This window comes from Schistocerca gregaria, chromosome 3 (assembly GCF_023897955.1).
Source record: "Schistocerca gregaria isolate iqSchGreg1 chromosome 3, iqSchGreg1.2, whole genome shotgun sequence".
NCBI classification, from domain to species: domain Eukaryota; kingdom Metazoa; phylum Arthropoda; class Insecta; order Orthoptera; family Acrididae; genus Schistocerca; species Schistocerca gregaria.
Window position 1 is genome coordinate 775,857,559 of NC_064922.1, and position 21,056 is coordinate 775,878,614.

The 21,056-nt window shown below is 36.8% G+C and overlaps 1 protein-coding gene across 1 annotated transcript in view; it reads right to left on the bottom strand.

Annotated features, from left to right (window-relative positions):
• Positions 1-21,056, bottom strand: part of LOC126354153 (translation initiation factor eIF-2B subunit epsilon) — a 65,223-nt gene that overhangs the window by 14,164 nt on the left and 30,003 nt on the right. Inside the window, exons 8-10 of the mRNA XM_050003567.1 lie at positions 3,857-4,060; positions 1,836-2,116; positions 1,576-1,728 (exon numbers count right to left, since the gene is read on the bottom strand). Of these exons, the coding sequence (XP_049859524.1) occupies positions 1,576-1,728; positions 1,836-2,116; positions 3,857-4,060 (638 nt within the window). The remainder of the gene's footprint in view (positions 1-1,575; positions 1,729-1,835; positions 2,117-3,856; positions 4,061-21,056) is intronic.

Sequence of the window (21,056 nt, forward strand, 5' to 3'; positions counted from 1 at the left end):
ATTAATAAGCCAAAGAGATGAAGGAAGTCTGCACCAATTACACCTTTTGTTGTGTTGGCTAAAATAAAAGGCCACTCAAAAGTGTGCTTTAAAACTAAATAAAGACTCAATAACTTTGTTCTGTAAGTTGTAATCTCAGATCAATTTGGAGCATAAAGTTTTTAGTCTGCCTCTTTAACTTTCTCCTTGGGACACACTGACATATTGGAAACATCAGCACCACTATAAGTCAGGAAACATAACCTTAAAGTTTTATCTCTCACAGAGAACTGATAGTGGCGGACTGGTATAACTACTGTGGCAGAACACTCAGCCACTACTGTGTGTGCCAATGTGAGTTTTCCTCACCTTCCCATTGGCAAGATCAGATACACTTCCCAGCTCTGCAATATGAATCATAATGAAAATAACAATAGCACTACTTCCCTGACTATTGTATCTCAGCTTGCTGTGGTCTCTGCTATGATAACGTCATCATGAGTGATAATGTCATTTCCTAGATCTGGATTTTTGGTCTTTGTTTTAGTACTCATTGATCCTTAGCCAAAGATCTTTCACTGCTATAGAAGAATCACACGCCACAGGGGAACTTCCAATGAAATTGATTGCATTGCCCGAGTGCTTTGCATTTCCGTCATCTGGTCAGCCATTTGTGGTAGTTTGTCCACATTTTCTTTGGAAATATTTTGTTCACTACCAGGAAGTTTGCCTAGACAGAGTGTCTTTAAAATTTTATCTGAAACATTTGTTGCTCCATAACCTGTCATTGCCTGAAGCATCTGACTAGGTCTCATATCAGCACTTTCTAATTCGCAAACTTCTCTCTTAATCTGACTTCTCACTATCCTTAAAAGTCATTCACAGTCTTTCTTTAGTTAACAAATATTTGTTGCTATCATCACTGTTCACGAGATCACAGTCACTTATGACAAACTGGGGCTTTAACTTTTTAATAAGTAACTGAATTTGGTTGCTTCAGTTTATATTCCTGTGAAAGTGAATTGTGCTTTGACCTGACAAAACCACAATGAGGCTTTTCAGTCTTCTATTTTACTATCATATAATATTTGTGCCTTGTTTAAATCATACCAGGGTCACCAGTTGTTGGTGCTGTTGTATAATTAAAACACAAAACTCCATATTTAAATTTAAAATATTATTTGAAAGTTTCCATTTTTTACAATGGTTAAGATCACACACTCCAAACAGAACAATATCTAGACCTCCTCCTACACTGAGCATTTCAAATGTCATTCATTTTCAAAGAAAAATAAAGTCAACACAAAGAAGAACTATTTAGAGAATCGTAAGTTATGAACATAAATATAACTCTAAAAGCTTCACACACAGGTGAACATATTCATCTGTGGTCTCTCTTTCTACATTTTAAATATTAAAGTACAGTTTTCTAAATGAGTGTATTAAAAAAGTTGAGATTTGTAGCACATGATACAAATGAGACAAAATTTCTCTATAGTCTACTTTTGCAACACTAGTAATTAGCGAAACGTTAAGTGACTGTGAGGAGTAACAGTGTGTACGAGAGAGTGTAGAACACTGTGTAACTGTACTTACTTTCTTTCTAACAACATCAGAGACGGTGGATGCTTCATCTGGTGACTTATACCATTGTAATATAATGTCTTCATCAAGAACATCGGCATCATACAGCCATTTCAGAATTTTTAAAATTACTTCCAGCACTTCACTTCTGCAGCCTGCTGTGTACTAAAAAGAAAAAGAAAACATTTTACGTAACACTTAAAATATACTTCTAATTTTAAAATGATAGAATACATGACATGTACACTAAGAATGAATAAAACGGGAATTACCTCCATTGCCTTCAGACATTCTTGCTGTGCACTCTCATTCCGCAAGTAATTTTTAAACAAGGGCATGAAGTACTTCAAATGCATCTGAAGCTCTGTAAGATAAGCCTGAGCTGAAGACTCTGTTGACAAGTTCAACACAGCTCGCACCACATGATAATTAACTTCATCCATGGTGACATTATATGCGTATCGAGAAGAATTTATTTCAAGGATGAGATTATCACAGTGCAGTTTGTCATCAAAACCCCTTGTAAGTGAATCCAGAACTTCATTGTAGAACACTGAAAATAAGATATGTTTCATGAAAAGTAATTCAGATAAACAAGCAAATTGTATATGTCTCACATTAAAAAGTGATACTAATTATAAAGCTTATTAATGAAATAATTACATAACACAAACGAAAAATGCAATTCCCAGGATAATGTACACTAAAAGAAAGATTCAAGTTGCCAACATGTGAAAATTCTAACATAAAAATAGTGTTATTGGGTTGTGGGAGTTGCTTTTTTCCCCCCAGATCATAAAACGTACAGCACGTGTCCAGAAGATAGGGGAAGACATCATATGGAACTGCACACTCCACTCAACTATGGTTACAAAGTCAGTTGTCATACTGCTTGGCTTTTTTTTATTAATATTTCTATTATGAAGGAAGGTTGAAACATGATTTTTTTTAATTTATAAAATGGTTTAGGCAAGAACTATACAGCATGGAATTTACAGAAGCGATTCTTTGAAGTTGTATGCATATAATCAAATGTTTCAGTCTTTCTTGTGAGACATGCTGAGACCCATCCTCAGATATATTCTTTAGAATCACCTAACTTTCTCCAGAATAGACTCAGATAAAACACTGTCCAAGTAAGGCAACGGAAAAGATTTAGGCTGTAAGGAAAGGGCAGTAGTGTCATTTTTAGTAGTGTGTGTGTGTGTGTGTGTGTGTGTGTGTGTGTGTGTGTGTGAGAGTGAGAGAGAGAGAGAGAGAGAGAGAGAGAGAGAGAGAGAGAGACATTATTTTGATGTAGGTTTCAAGCATGTAGATAGAATTCAGGGCATGTTTATTACATGTAATCAGTACAAATTTTAAAAGTGCCCCTAACAAACTCCAGTAAGTGGGTGAATTTCATGTTGATCAACCACTCCATTAAAGTTGAAGTAGAAAATCACATTTATCTTTCCTGCTGGACCAACACACTTACATATCTTTGACACTACCAATTTAGCCTAATGAATACAGTTGTTTTAAATTACTAGCATTCTGTTCAGAGAACAGTAAAAATTGTGCACACTGTCAAGTACCCCGATCTTCTTTCTTTCAAATGAAAATATACCACAAATCCTTTCGAACACATGATTTTTTCTCTCAAGAGGGAGTAAATATGCTTGGATGTAAATTTCTTAATTATGCATCAGTTTAACAGATCTCTGTGTACGTTCCTGAATAAAATGCACCAACAGCTGCAGTGGCTAAGTTCTTGCTAAAAATATCTGTTGTTCATTAAGTTGAGACTGAGTAGCACACTATTTTACATTACAGAGAAAACTTGTATATCAGAGCCATTGATTGCAATTATTATTCTTATGCATAGAAAGCTGTAATCAGTTTTTGTTGCCTCATAGCCATACGTTTTCCATGTGGGTTTCCAGTTACCCTTAGTCTCAAAATCCTAATATCTTCATTTTCACTAAGGCTCTTCTGTCATATGGGAGTAGAAGTTCACCCTCAACAGGATTACTTCATTTTGTGATTCATCTACATAGCTTTGCTTTTATTTTTCCATTAGATATGTATATTGTACTGGTACCAAACAAGCCTACAATCTCAGCTGTTTACTTTATTTGAAGTTTTCTTTTCATTCTTCTCAGTATATGGGGGAGGAAAAAAAACACGCAAGAAAAATACATAGTAACCAACTTTGACACTTTAATAACATTGATAAGTAAATCTCAACAATTATATACATACACAGACAGCAAACAATCCATAATTACAAAAACTATACACATGACACACTTACAACTTGTGTCATCTGGAACAGGGGACGCTCTATACGAGATTTCCTCACTCCCTGATGATTCTTCACTGTAACCATCATATTCTTCTTCATCAGATTTTGTATAGAAGCCAGAATCATGTAGATTGCTAACATCCTCTTCAGTCTCAGAATCATATGACGGTTGGATGACGTATGACTTCTCACTTTTCTTCTCAACTTTCACAACTGTAACAATGAAATTTATTTAGTAGTAGTGACAAAAAGTAGGTGTTCTTGTAGAAGTGCATACATGAATTCCACCTGTACAGCTGCCATGGTTAGAATGATTTAAAACAGTTAATTACAAATTTGCATCAATGTTAAATATCAATGGACACAAAATGTAATGATGGTAAACACATATAACAACAAAGGATTTTTCTAATCTGGAGAATTCCAACTGTACAACCATCAAATACTACTTTTGACTGAAAAACTCTGAGTGAACTATCCCACCCTCATAGCTTTGTTTGTTTCTACAAGAATTCTGTGGCTAGGATTTTTTCTTTCCTACCATACTTTCTCCTGAAAGTGTTAGGCCAGTCAGTTCATCAGTCATGCCTGGGTAGCTCAGCCAGGTAGAGCACTGTCATAGAAGGTAAGTTTCTTTGTTGGAGTTCCAATCCAAGTACACAGTTACAATGAGGCAGGAAGTTTCAAAATACTATGCCGAGAGAAAGATTCATTCTAATGATATACTGACATTCTAGAACACAGCTGAACAGCATCCTCTATATATTGCGCATATATAAAAAGGGCTGCACGAAAGTAAAGAATGTTGAGTATTGTCTACTTGGATTGGTAAACACTGCACTGAAGATAGCTATTCTGCATTGCTACCAAAGAATGTCAAGCAGCAGACTTTCAAAGTCTGAACAAGGCCATGTGCTTGCACTTTATGACTGCAGAGTGTAGTGTTGTATATGCAGGGCTGAGCTCCTGCATACTCGGCCACCACATCCATAGACATTTTCTGCAGGTCAGGCACAGCCCTGCATTATCCCAGCTTTGTGCAGGTACTTAGGTTGTTAAGCCCCTTGACAACCCGTTCAACTCTGGCCTCCAGACCGATTGCCGGTCACATTCTGAGACTAAGCTACAGACCACAATGACTTTCGCTGCTGCAGTCGTTGTGGACAGTGCTGTCTCACACCTTCACAGGCTCCCAGTCACTACCAAGCAATCACTGCTCTGGAAGACATCACTTCCACAGCCCCCAGCCTCTACTGACGACTGGCACTTCGTTCTCATGGGCATTGGCTATGTAATGCCCCAGAAGGTCATTCCACTGTATTCTTCAGTCATCACAGAAGGACATTTTCATTTTATTTCATGCGTGGACTTTTGTCACTGAGCTGTATCGACTTAGTTCATGTACAATAAACAAACAGTGTTACTTCAAGTGTGCCAATCGATCACAATCATCTACTTAAGAATATTGAAGACGTAAATCAAGCTTAATTAATGGTAAGCCAATTGGTATCAGAGGGAACAATAACTGTTCTAAAGTAGCGCAACACATATTTATAGTCGAAAGTATATCTTTCCTTCAGCACATTTCTAGAGCTGTGTTTCAACAGGGCAATTCCTATTCACATTTTTCAAAGAACTAACAAGATGTCTTTTCAACATAGCATATCACTGCTTCTACTCTGGCATTCCTACTTACTTGACAAAGCAACCATTGGGCATGTCTGGGACTTTGCAGATCTGTGAAACTCCTGCAGTAACCAATACAGTGTAGCTTTAGATCTGGATAGGAAATATCTTGAAAGTTACACAGTGTAAAGGCACATATTGCAATTAATTGAGGTTTTACCATATACCGACTTCCACTCTGCAATCCTATTTTGTGTTCTGCACATTTTATCATTTGTTTTATTGCTATTGATCATATGATGATGACTATTTCTTGCAATTCCGTGGATGTCTAGTTTCAAGTCCAGACTTGTCATATATATGTGCAACACAAAAGATTTCTCCAAAATGAAAACACTTTTATTTCAGCAGTGTAATTCACTAAACAGAAATAATAGTTTTTTTCTATTAAAGAAATTAGCAAATTGTGAACAAAAAGAAATAAAGTAAAATAACAACCTTCTGCAATACAGGTCTATAACAAAGGTATGATTTTTTTTTTTTTTTTTTTAATCTGTGGCTGTTGCATAGAATATTTTGAACTGCCTGCACTAAGTTCAAAAAGTATACCACCAAGTTAGGTGATGTCTGTTTTTCACCCATCCTGAAGTTATAACAAATACAGGAAATTCCACTGCGCTGTAATAGCTGTGTACATTTGTATACTTGAAAAAGAAGTACTATTTTATGTGAGGGCTACCACAAATTACTATTTAACAAAACATATATAATAGACAAAAGTGAACTGAATAAAGTTACCTTTCTGCTCACAGAGACAGGACACTAGATGTTTGTGTATGTGTGTGCTTTGTGCTTGTATGCTCTGAAGAAGAATGAAAACTCACAAGCTGTGGTATTACATTCAAGTTCTTAGTATTGCTCAATGCTTACATTACATATAAAATGTTTATCTCTCCTCATTCCATTGATTGTATCTAACCTGGAGGTGTCCAGTACTGCATTATCTTTATATTTATCTAGTGAACAGGAGAATGTTCTAACTTTTCTGGGTATGCTGGAAGTGAAGGTGACAGCTGCCAAAGCAGACTCATCACAAGTCCTCTCCTTGGCTATCATAGGCAAGAAATATATTCCTTCGGAAGTCTTGAAATTTATAAACTTTTGATTACAGCTATCATTTGATTTTGAATGTTTGAACATGATTTTATATGTCCTGAAAACTAAACTAACTTCACCCAGTTATCGACATTTTCCAAAACTGTCTGTTCTTCCCACCTAAATGTTTACTTCACTGAGCAGCTCCACCTAAATCTTTCCCACATGCCTCTCTCATTCCGCAAGAGTACAATAGAACATATTTTACAAATTACTCTTTATTTCCAGAGCTTGCTCCTTATGTTAAACAAAATGTTCATGTGTTAATGCACCTCACTTATCTATATTGTTTTCCTATTATCAGTCGTCTGCATGTATTGTTATATTTTAACATTTTCTCAGGGTACATTCAATTTAACAGATTTGTGAAATGTAACAAACTATTATTTATAGAGGGTGATTCAGGAGGAATAGTACACATTCTGGGATATTACACGATGAGCATTCAGAACAAAAAAAAGTCTAGTAAACACGCGCTAAATGCAACCCTTAAGAGCTATGAGCACTTGTTCAGTAGAAGAAATGTGTTTTGAAGTAGCAAAGATGAAAAAGTGCTCACAGCCCTAAGGTATGCATTTTAGAGCCCATGTTTTCTAGACATTTTTTCTTCGAATAATCTTTCCTGTTATATTTCTGAATATTGACCACTCCTCCTGGGACACACTGTATTGTACACGTTGGAGAATGTGTCTTATCCTGGAGATCAGCAACAGTATATAGTTATTTATTTTGCACATAATAAGTCTAAATTGCATAAAAAAAGTTAGCTAAGTAACAACTGGGCTTCATTATACCATGGAATTTACAGAACACAGTTGGCTATCCTACATACTAAATTTCTTGTTTCTCAGACACATTTATAATTCCAGCCACCAGAAAAAAACGTGTTTTTAAATTTTTCACTGTTATTAGCCTGAAACTGCATTACATGATTCCCATGCCAACAGTAGAGAAAATATATTATGCTCCAATTCTTATTAGACGGCTAAATAGGACTGAAAGGCAAATAAAGCTGAATTCTGTAAACAGTCTGCAAATTACTAACAATATAACATGATATTTTTCTGTTCTTTAGTGGAGTGTATGCTACAATCAACATTTTCGACAAATTACAGTTGTATGTTAGACCATAATCCGAACTCAAACCAACATGAGATTTTAACTTTCACAAGTGTTTGACTCTATAATCTGGGGTAATTAATAAAGTAAAGTCAAAACTATGCTCCTCACTCATGATACTGTGATGTAGTTCCCCAATTTATTTGTCTGCCCCCCCCCTTTTCCTCATAATTACCAACACTCATTTTTTCTGGTGCATAATCCTCAGTCAGTAAATGGTTCTGTCATTAAAATTTCATGTATCCTGGCCTAAACCAAAATAGGTAACTCTCAATAATTGTACAAATTCACTTCAAACACAATGGAAGTTTGGTGTTTAAAAACCTATTTAGACTGCCAAAAACACTCCACAACATTTATTTTTCTGTTACTTGCTTGTAATGTCTATCTAGTTGTCACTTTCCACTACCCTAAAGAGAAAGTTTAATCTACTGGTTCTATGACTTCATTGTTAATTTGCACTAGTTTCCTTTTGATGACTTCATTATACTTTATTCTAGTCTTGATTTCAGATATACTTTTGATCTTACTCTCTTTAATTTTTCCATTTGTGCTGAAGTTTATCTGGACTAGGAGCAAATCACACAATGTTGTCAGCAAAATCAAGGAAGGTCAAATATATTGCAGTAAAACATAACCTCTATATTTTTCCAGTTTAAGGATCTGAAAAAATTCATCTAGGGCTGCTGGGAATAGACAAAATGTTATTGACTCTACTGCCCTACTCCTCTTTGAACTCTGAATTTCTCAAAACCCCGTTAAAGTCTAATGTAAGCTGCAATATAGATGTACATATACTGTATTATACTAACATAGATTGAACCACTGCCTCATTTCTCAAGGGCTGCAAGTACAGGTTTTGTTGAAATCGAGACAAAGCTTTCTCAAAATCTACAAGCCCTAGGCAATTGTCTCACATTTTTGAAACAACTGACAGTACATAATTTTCTAAGTTCTTTTTGTATTACTTAACCTCCAGCTGAAATCATTTGAAAGGAAGCACTATCGCCTTCTGGCATCTTTCCTTTATTTATCTATTTATTGGCTTGATGTTCCTCATTTGGATTTATTTCCAGCATGTAATTATTTTCATTATTTATATAATTCTGCACTATACTGAAGAACAGAAATACACAAACACACTAACTTTATGGGACTTAGGTTATCAAAGAATTAACTATCATATGTGAAAACATGTACAATCTCTCATACTCCCTTTGTCAAAAAAGTTCCAGGGCAAGGTTTTTTTAGCATGTAATATTAAAAAGGAACAACTGTGTTTTTTTGCCACTTGCTATTTGTGTGTCATTGAGCATTGAGATGATCTTGGCCATGTTTCCGTGGAAAGTGACTAGGTGGCACAGCTGTGCTACCAACACACTGTTTGGATTCTTGGCACATTACTTAGGATAGACAATGGATGCTGGTTGTGTGCAAAGAGTGAACATTAAATTCTGCGTTGCTCTTAAGAAAACCCCTACTGAAAAGTGGATAATGATTAAGCAGGCACATGTAAGTGAGGCACTTTCAAGAAGTCATGTTTTTTAGTGTCACAAAAGATTTCACAAAGGCAGGGATTCAGTGTAAGCTAATCCCAGAGCTGGTCACCTGTCTACAGCACATACTGATGCAGACATTGAGCACGTTAGGCAGTTAATGCAAGAAGATTGTCACACAACTGTGCTTGTGATATCAGAACAACTTAATTTGAATGAAGATGTGTATTTAGGGAAATAGAAACTTAATGCAAAACTTGGCCCTTGCACACTAACAGACAAACAGAAAGAAAGAGGAAAGACAAAGAATGTCAGCTGAACTACTAGGTAGAGCTAGATGTGATCCCACATTCCTGAGAAGGGTTATTGCTGGTGGTGAAAGTTGGTGTTACAAGTATGAACCTCACACAAAGCGTCAGAGTGCTCAATGGCACAGACCTGGATCACCAGCCTCAAAAAATGTCAAACAACAACCATGAAGAACAAAGACAATTTCGATCACCTTCTTTGATAGTAAATGATCAGCTCATCATGAGTGTGTCCCTCCAGGTCAGTAAACCAAACTCTTTACATCAAGGTCTTGAAATGTTTGCGACAAGCAATTGGATATCAATGCCCTGATTTGTGGCATTCTCAGGACTGGTTCTTGCTGCATGACAATGCAAGACCCTATATTGCTTTATCTGTTACTACGTATCTGGCCAGACATTCTGTTATTGCAATCCCATTTCTGCCCTATTTTTTCTTGTTTATGCAATTGGAAAGGCAACTGAAAGGAAAGCTTCATCAAGATATCGCAGATGTTCAATGGGTTGTGATCAATTAGCTTACAAGTACCACAATTGAAATTTTTCCTGCTTGCTTCCAAGACCTCAAGAAACATCAACAGCTGTGTATAAATAGGGAAGGGGACCACTATGAAAGGAGATAGGATCATTACTTGGTAAGTGCAATTTTCTAATAATAATAATAAATAAATTAAAAAAAACTGCCACAGAACTTTTCTGACAATGGGAGTATTTGGTTTCAATTGTTAGTTTTTATCAATATGCATGCCCAGAAATTATACCCAAGTCTGTACCTGAAGGCAACACAGAAATGATATCTGCCTATAGTATTACTATACTATATAATTTTATGAGGAAGTTTACAATTGTTCTAACATTGTAAGCATTAGGAAGTATTTCTGTCAAGTTTTTGCTTTGATTCATCAGAACCTTTATGCCTCCTGTAATTGGTAAATAACACAATAGCTTCAAATTTTTTAAAAAAATTATTAAAGTTTACTGGGCACAGAAATGCTCCAAGATACAATACTATATAAGGTAACAGAGTGAAAGTAGGCATATTATGAAAAGGATAGATTGCTCTTCACCATATCGTGAAATCTTTTTGTTGTGCCTGTCTGTAACTCAACATACCACCATGTGGTGAGCAGTGATATATCCTTTTCATATCATTATAATTATTCAATCCTGGATTTCCCACTGAAAGGAGGCACCGTAAGTCAGGTAACTATTTGCATGTTCTGTCATCATAATTGCAACCTCTCACTATGAAGTAAGCTTAACAATTACAGTACAGTTTCTCAGAATAGAGCAGCTTGTCAGGTAGATACAGTTTCATTTTGTGTTTGGAATTAATTATATGATCGATTGGAGTCTTTATGTCATGACAGAGGACAGATTTTTATGGCTAAATATCTCACTCCTTTCTTTGCCACAATACAAATGAGTCATGGATAGTTGGATTCCACTGGGAACCATGTGCTCGGTGACTGCAATATTAGTATTGTAAACAACAAAACTAACAGCATAGACCGTAGGATGTTTAGAATCATTCAGTAAAGAAAATAAATTTCAGTCACTGTGTGATATCTCAAGTGCAAATATTAGTCTTGAAGACTAGTGTAACAAGTGCAAATATTACGTCTTCAAAATGGTATCAATATACAAGAATATAACAGGTAAGAAGTAAATTTTGAACAAATTGTCCATTAGCTGCTATGCTATAATACATGCTCTTTATTACATGCTGAAATTGTAACATGTGCTCTTATTAGATGAGTCTTCAAGACTTTAATATTTGCACTGAAGATAGTCACACAGTGAGTGAAATTGATTTGCTGTAATAAATGCTTCGCGCCCATGAACCATGGACCTTGCCGTTGGTAGGGAGGCTTGCGTGCCTCAGTGATACAGATAACCGTACCGTAGGTGCAACCACAACGGAGGGGTATCTGTTGAGAGGCCAGACAAATGTGTGGTTCCTGAAGAGGGGCAGCAGCCTTTTCAGTAGTTGCAGGGAAAACAGTCTGGATGATTGACTGATCTGGCCCTGTAACATTAACCAAAACGGCCTTGCTGTGCTGGAACTGCGAACGGCTGAAAGCAAGGGGAAACTACAGCCGTAATTTTTCCCAAGGGCATGCAGCTTTACTGTATGGTTAAATGATGATGGCTTCCTTTTAGGTAAAATATTCCGGAGGTAAAATAGTCGCCCATTCGGATCTCCGGGCGGGGACTACTCAGGAGGACGTCGTTATCAGGAGAAAGAAAACTGGTGTTCTACGGATTGGAGTGTGGAATGTCAGATCCCTTAATCGGGCAGGTAAGTTAGAAAATTAAAAAAGGGAAATGGATAGGTTAAAGTTAGATATAGTGGGAATTAGTGAAGTTCGGTGGCAGGAGGAACAAGACTTCTGGTCAGGTGACTACAGGGTTATAAAAACAAAATCAAATAGAGGTAATGCAGGAGTAGGTTTAATAATGAAACGGAAAATAGGAATGCAGGTAAGCTACTACAAACAGAATAGTGAACGCATTATTGTGGCCAAGATAGATACAAAGCCCATGCCTACCACAGTAGTACAAGTTTATATGCCAACTAGCTCTGCAGATGACGAAGAAATTGATGAAATGTATGATGAAATAAAAGAAATTATTCAGGTAGTGAAGGGAGACGAAAATTTAATAGTCATGGGCGACTGGAATTCGTCAGTAGGAAAAGGGAGAGAAGGAAACGTAGTAGGTGAATATGGATTGGGGCTAAGAAATGAAAGAGGAAGACACCTGGTAGAATTTTGCACAGAGCACGACTGAATCATAACTAACACTTGGTTCAAGAATCATAAAAGAAGACTGTATACATGGAAGAAGCCTGGAGATACTGACAGGTTTCAGATAGATTATATAATGGTAAGACAGAGATTTAGGAACCAGGTTTTAAATTGCAAGACATTTCCAAGGGCACTTGTTGACTCTGACCACAATCTATTGGTTATGAACTGTAGATTAAAACTGAAGAACCTGCAAAAAGGTGGGAATTTAAGGAGATGGGACCTGGATAAACTGAAAGAACCAGAGGTTGTACAGTGTTTCAGGGAGAGCATAAGGAACAATTGACAGGAATGGGGGAAAGAAATACGGTGGGAGATAAATGGGTAGCTTTGAGGGATTAAGTAGTGAAGGCAGCAGAGGATCAAGTAGGTAAAAAAACGAAGGCTGCTAGAAATCCTTGGGTAACAGAAGAAATATTGAATTTAATTGATGAAAGGAGTAAATATAAAAAATGCAGTAAATGAATCAGGCAAAAAGGAATACAGACGTCTCCAAAATGAGACCGACAGGAAGTGCAAAACGGCTAAGCAGGGATGGCTAGAGGACAAATGCAAAGATGTAAAGGCTTATCTCACTTGGGGTCAGATAGATACTACCCACAGGACAGTTAAAGAGACCTTTGGAAAAAAGAGAACCACTTATATGAATATCAAAAGCTCAGATGGAAACCCAGTCCTAAGCAAAGAAGGGAAAGCAGAAAGGTGGAAGGAGTATATAGAGGGTCTATACAAGGGCGATGTACTTGAGGACAATATTTTGGAAATGAAAGAGGATGTAGATGAAGATGAAATGGGAGATATGGTACTGCGTGAAGAGTTCGACAGAGCACTGAAAGACCTGAGTCGAAACAAAGCCCCGAGAGTAGACAACATTCCATTAGAACTACTGACAGCCTTGGGAGAGCCAGTCCTGTCAAAACTCTACAATCTGGTGAGCAAGATGTATGAAACAGGCGAAATACCCTCAGAATTCAAGAAGAAAATAATAATTCCAACTCCAAAGAAAGCAGGTGTTGACAGATGTGCAAATTACCAAACTATCAGTTTAATAAGTCACGGCTGCAAAACACTAACGCGAATTCTTTACAGACGAATGGAAAAACTAGTAGAAGCCGACCTCGGGGAAGATCAGTTTGGATTCCGTAGAAATATTGGAACACGTGAGGCAATACTGACCCTATGACTTATCTTAGAAGATAGATTAAGGAAAGGCAATCCTATGTTTGTAGCATTTGTAAACTTAGAGAAAGCTTTTGACAATGTTGATTGGAGTACTCTCTTTCAAATTCTAAAGGTGGCAGGGGTAAAATACAGGGAGCGAAAGGCTATTTACAATTTGTACAGAAACCAGATGGCAGTTATAAGAGTCGAGGGACATGAAAGGGAAGCAGTGGTTGGGAAGGGAGTGAGACAGGGCTGTAGTCTCTCCTCGATGTTATTCAATCTGTATATTGAGCAAGCAGTGAAGGAAACAAAAGAAAAATTCGGAGTAGGTATTAAAATCCATGGAGAAGAAATAAAAACTTTGAGGTTCACCGATGGCATTGTAATTCTGTCAGAGACAGCAAAGGACTTGGAAGAGCAGCAGAATGGACAGTGACTTGAAAGGAGGTTATAAGATGAACATCAACAAAAGGAAAATGAGGATAATGGAATGCAGTCGAACTAAGTCGGGTAATACTGAATAAATTAGATTAGGAAATGAGACACTTAAAGTAGTAAAGGAGTTTTGCTATTTGGGGAGCAAAATAACTGATGATGGTTGAAGTAGAGAGGATATAAAATGTAGACTGGCAATGGCAAGGAAAACATTTCTGAAGAAGAGAAATTTGTTAACATTGAGTATAGATTTAAGTGTCAGGAAGTCGTTTCTGAAAGTATTTGTAGGGAGTGTAGCCATGTATGGAAGTGAAACATGCACGATAAATATTTTGGACAAAAAGAGAATAGAAGCTTTTGAAATGTGGTGCTACAGAAGAATGCTGAAGATTAGATGGGTAGAACACATAACTAATGAAGAAGTGTTGAATAGGATTGGGGAGATGAGAAGTTTGTGGCACAACTTGACTAGAAGAAGGGATTGGTTGGTAGGACATGTTCTGAGGCATCAAGGGATCACCAATTTAGTATTGGAGGGCAGTGTGGAGGGTAAAAATCGTAGAGGGGGACCAAGAGACGAATGCACTAAGCACATTCAGAAGGATGTAGGTTGCAGTAGGTACTGGGAGGTGAAGAAGCTTGCACAGGATAGAGTAGCATGGAGAACTGCATCATACCAGTCTCAGGACTGAAGACCACAACAACAACAACAACAACAATAAATGCTTTCAAACATCTTATGACCAATGCTGACAATTTTGTTGTTTACATTAGTTATGAACAATGTAAGTCGTTTCTCCTTCTAGTGTTGTATTTTTAATGTTCTTGTTGTCAGTTGGGTGAACCAGATATTTACTCTCCAGGAAATAGTAAAAAGAACAACGCATTTAATGTTGGTGTGCATCATCTTTTCATTGACTTCAATTCTGCATATGACGCAATAAATCGGCCTAAACTTTATGAGGTAAAGCAAGAATTTCAGGTGCCTGAGAAGTTGGTGCATTTCACTGAGGTCATCCTAAGGCACCCCAAGTATACTGTGGAAGTGCAACCTAGGCCATCACCCCAGTTTCCCACACAAACTAGACTAAGATAAGGGGATGGGCTTTTCTGCCTATTCCTCACTTTGGTACTTGAAAAAGTGGTGCGTGAATCAGGTATCCAAACAAGAGTTACTATCTACTATAAGTCTGTACAACTGCTGGAACGATATGCAGATGATTTGGACTGAATGAGTAGAACATTTAGGGACCTACAAAATGCCTTCTCAACTCTAAAACTGAGGGCAGAGAAGATGGGCTTGAAAATTAATGAAGGAAAGACCAAGTATATGTACGATGGTACAAAATAACCCTTACAGCCTGCAATAACCCCTGATGGAATGACTTTTGAGCGAGCGGAATGTTTCACTTATCTGGGCACAAAGACAGAAGCAAATGGCAGCACTTATACTGAAATTGTGGCCCACTTAAGTGTTTTTAATCAATGTTATTTTGGAATGCTGCAACCATTCATATCCAAGCTTCTATTATGGAAGACTAAGTACCAACTCTATAAAATTCTGATACACTTGGTACTTAAGTATGGTAAAGAAACATGGGTGATTATAAAACAGGGTGACTGTAGACTGAGATCACTTGAAAGAAGTATATTGAGGAGAATGTCTGGACCTGTGTGTGAAAATGGGAGTTGGAGAAGGCGAAGGAATAATGAGCTGTATGACTGCAACAAGGAGGATGATCTAGTCAAGTTCATAAAGTTGTGTAATTGAGATGGGCTGAGACAGATCCTGCAAGGAAAGACTGCTGCATTGAACCTGGAGGAGGAAGAGCAAGAGGATGACTGAGGTTGGGATGGAGTGATGAGGTTGGGATGGACACTGCCCGAGTTGGTTGCTGTAACTGGAACTCTACAGTGAAGTCCAGAGAGGAATGGCGGAAAATCATCAAGGATGGCAAGTCCCATCCTGGGATGTAGTGCCAATGGAAGAAGAAGAAGTGGAAGAAGAAGAAGAAGGAGAAGTAGAAGAATGCTCTTCTTTTCAAATTGTGACTGATTGTTAGCAGCAAACTCCATAATGGAGTAAATGTACTGTGATGCTGTTGTCAGTAAGCCCAACTTTTAAAGAAATGTCTGCAAGAGGTTCTAGGATGGACACCACATATTATCCTTATTAAACACTTCTGTGCATCAAACACTTTCTTGATAATTGACTAGATATTCCAGAATATCATGCAATAAGATATTAGCAAATAAAACAAAAGGTACATCAACTTTTTTGGGACTTTCATCTACAATATCTGATATTATCTGCAACACAAAAGTTGCAGTGTTAGATATTTTAGGTCTGTATTTACTGGTTTACCCCCATGCATTATTTGTAATGCTGCAATAAGGAGTGCAATGGTACTGGGTTCCATATATTGTGTTTTATGTAAGTTCAATGGCAGCCCATGCATTTTCAGAGACCAATTATTAATTTAAAAAAAATTATTTACCTTTTTAATTATTTAAGTTTCTCTATTAGGCACGGTTATAATGCCGACATCATCAGCAGAGAAAACTATTACTGCTTCTTAGATATACAATAGAAATGCATTCATACACTGTACAACAAGAGCCCAGTATCAATCCCTGTGATACGTATGTAGTGGTTATTCTCCATTGTGAAGATACTGATTCATTGTGTACATTCCTTGGGTTTCTTAAGCAAAATCTGTAATACCATAACATTTGAGCTTCTCTAAGTGTGTGCTATGAACTGCACAATCAAATCTCTTTTGAAAAGTCACAGAAACTACCAGCTGCAATATTTTGTAATTTAAATTTCATATAATCTAATTTATGAATTGGAAAAATGGCATGATCAGGGGGGGAGGCCCTTTTGAAATCCAATTTGAAACTTACTAATTATCTTATTTTGAGAGGAGTGTCTTATGATTCTTGCATGCTCAAACTTTTTCCAGTACCATTGCGAGGGAGGTAATTAGTGAAACTGCTAAATATTAGTATCTGAGTACCTTCTAACCTTCAAAAACAAAAAAAACAAAAAACAGGAGGTTCAGCTTTAAAAATCAGGAGAAACAGGAGATATAAATGATACAAAAGCTACAGCTTACTTTTGTGTAAACACAAAAAAACTGACTTGAGTCTTTCCCTGTGGCGTCACTTGCCGATTTCTACAAACTTTGATACATAATATTGATTAAATGAGATATCTTGGGTCTAACAATGATTAGTAAAAATCAGGAGCAACAACGGAATAGTCTGCAGAAAGGTGGGTCTCTCCCACCTAAATCGGGAGAGATGGCAGGTATGTATCTGTCTGACTACCTTTCTTGTGAAGGGGTATGACAATAGCATGTTTCAGTCAGACTGGAAATGTGCCCTGTAATAGTGATGTGTTGCATATGAAACTGAATTCATTACGTATATGTGAAGACTAGGATTCCAGTGCTTTACTTGAGATACTACCACCCCCATGAGTGTCAGTGGTTTTGACAGAGGCAATTACATTCTTAATTTTTTTGGTAGAGTAAGGAATAATTCTGATTTGACTGTAGATATGTGGCACAACTTCTTACATGTATTCTATTGCTTTATCACTTAAAACTTCCAAGCTACTCTTCTGAGCTACTACCACTGGGTCATTATTAAATATATCAGCTAGCTGACTGCTATTATTTATTGTTTTGCTGTTTCCCTTAGTAGCAAAGTCCTCACGATAGTTAAGTTATTTCTACATTTCTCTTTTAACTATTACCCATTAGATGTATTTTTATTGTCTGAATTATTAATTCAGACATTATACAGTGTTACTTTTTTAAATTTTTAATCACTTTTCTAAAGACAGATCAGTATTCCTTGTAATATAAAGTCAGTCTTCTTCTCTGCTTGTCCAAATCACTTCACAGAATTTCCTTTTCCTTGGATGTATTTTGACTCCTTTTTTGGTGTATTATTTGTGTTACACTTAAACTGTTTTCTGGTGGAAGCAGCTGTTAAAGATTATTAGAAGTCTGCCTATAAATGAACAATGTAGGAAAAGATAAGAGTGCTACTTATGGTAAAGAAGACACGTTATGTTGCAGACAGGCACAACGAAAAGATGCTTACACAAAGATTAAGGCCATCTTTCTTTTTCTATATTGTTGATATTCCTACCTGGAGTTACCGTTCCTTGTATAAATGAATAAATTTGGAACTGATATCTGTTACATTATACACAAAGAAAACAATCTTTCATGTTTTTGTCATAGTAATAGTGAAGATTAGACTTAAAGTAATCAGCATTAAGTTTCAGTGCAAAAACATATTGTGACTAGGAAAAGTCCTGATTGTCTGTACGGTTAGGAACAGATTTGGCATGTTCAGTGTAACAGGTAGTGGGATGCCCTTCCTGTCACCACCCTGTTCACCTTTGTGATGGAACGTGTGTGCCCCAACTGCTTATGTATAGTGTTTGAGCGAAGTTTTCTAACTATTTATAAACAACGTAACTGAGGCAGGACCTGGGTATCAGCCCAAGCCCAGTATTCACCTAATGGGATTTAAGAAACTGCTTAAAAACTACATCCAGGCTGACTAGAATGCCAATCCACGTCATTAATCCATCAGGTGTGTTCAATACATGGCCGGTGCACCTCCAAGTCCCGGATGCACCGCATTAACATGCACCGCTATCTGGGTGGGTGATCACTTTTTATTATAACAAGGCATTTATTAACCATCCAGATACTGAAGGTCACTTACATTCCATTCTATTTTGCAATAGCATCTGTGTGAGTATCAATTCCTAGACCTGTAGATTAGTGTTCTTTTAATTGATGAACATCGAAATTCTCAGAATGAGATTTTCACTCTGCAGTGGAGATACTGGCAGAAGTAAAGCTGTGAGGACCAGGCGTAAGTTGTGCTTTGGTAGCTCAGATGGTAGATCACTTGCCCGTGAAAGGCAAAGGTCCCAAGTTCGAGTCTCGGTCAGGCACACAGTTTTAATCTGCCAGGAAGTTTCATCAAAATTCTCATTTACAAAACAATTTCTAGCAGGTAAATTGCCTCTCCTACTTGCAGGTGCTGACAATGTAAAACACTAACAACTATTCCATCAGGTTGATTTGCTAACTTCCTAGCTTTCTATCCTCCAGATCTTTAAATACTGATATTATTACTAAATGTACTACAAATGTATGAATTATAGCTCCTCTCAGTTTCTGAATTATTTTTTGTCTCCACATACCTCTTACTGTCTTAATGGCCAGAAGTTTTTTCTTCATAGCTGTTCCAACAACTCAGTTCCTATTCTAAAAATCTCCGTCCAGAACCAGATCTATGATAAACTTTATTTTTTTTATTGAAATAAAATTGTGTTTATTCTTCAGTGCTTCTTTTATATTCCTCTAAATATTCAGACAGAGAAAATTTTTTGCAGCTTCCTTATTGCTCTGAGTTCCAACTAATTCATGAACCATTAATAAACCCAAACCAATTAATTCAGTAAGATATTAATGCAGTCCATAGCTGTTGATACTGCACAGCAACAACCAGTATATGAGGTGCTCGCACCACCTGGTTCTCTGTTTGGTCAGTATATAGCTCCTTGTGTGAAAATACAAATGCAAAATATTACAATCTCAAACGTATCAATTTTGCTCCTTGGTCTGAATGAGGAATTTTTTTACTGGAAACAGTTGAAAATCATTATGTGTCACTTTAACAGACACCGTACACAGTGAAGTAAGAATATTGGTCCTACAATAGAATCATGTTGGCATCACTTTACTAGTTATATTAGAAGTTAGTATTTTGGCCATTGGACATGTTCTCACTTATTTTTCTGCTTGAGTTCCACTAGTAATGACACTTACATATAGATAGTGAAATTCTGAAAAAATCTTATTTTCTATGCTAAACCTGCTTTCCAATGTTTTATAATCAGCATTTAATTAAACATCAAGAGACATGTCAGTCTGTGACATAACTATGAACAGGCATTTATTATTTTTACCATTATGTTTCTAATGGACACCATGAAATTCAAACCTACCCAATGGAAACTATTTGTACTTAGCACTAAAGACTATCACTGATTTCTACAAAAATCCTTCAATTCAGTTTCAAATTTATCCTCAGTTTGTTAATGCTAAAGGATAGCTTTCCACTATGGGTTTGCCTTACACAAAGTAAACTGTTAGTGAACTTCTTGTCCATTTCTGCACTGCTCTAACTTACAGAAAAAGCATAGCATAGTCTAAATAGTCGACTGATTCTTCTAAAACAAATACCATTGAAAACTGTATTAGCAAGGGAAGTGGAAAAAGAATGTCTTTATTATCTCTTTCTTCTTACAAAGTTGTTTTATAAATGAGTATCATAATGTGAATGGAGAGTGACTAACATGAAAGAGGAATTTATTTAGAATTATCCAAGAAAGATGCATCAAATCAATAAAAAATTGGCACCAATTCTTTCGTTACACCAAATTAAGCTATTTTTGTACAATATGTACTGTACTGTACCCAGGAACGACGACATGGATGTAGTAGAATGATGCTCCCATGGGGTGCTCCATTAGTGTGAGTCCCCTTGCCTCTCACATGTTGGGGTGCTTCATTAGCGTGAGTCCCCTTGCCTCTCACAATTTGAGGTGCTTAATTAATGAAATCAGCCACGAAGAAATTGTTCAAAATTATCCCCATTTGCTTCGATGCATTAAGTCACTTGTCTGGGAAAGCTGTCCACATTTTTGTGCATCACATCCCATGGTATGGCTGCACACGCTCTTCAAATGTGTTGCTCCATATCCTTTCTGGTTGTGGGCTGTCTTTCATAAACAATATTTTTTAAATAACCTCCACAAGAAAAAATCAGATGTTAGGTCTGGTGAATGTGGAGGCCACTGAATTGGTCCACTGCGTCCTATTCACCGACCAGGGTACCATAAATTTAAAATGTTCCACACATTTTTAGCATAATGGAGAGCTGCTCCGTCCTGTTGGAACCACATTCATTACCTAGTTTCTAAATCAACATCTTCCATTAGCTCCAACAAATCATTGTGCAGAAGTTGTAAATAAGATTCCCCAGTAACATTTCG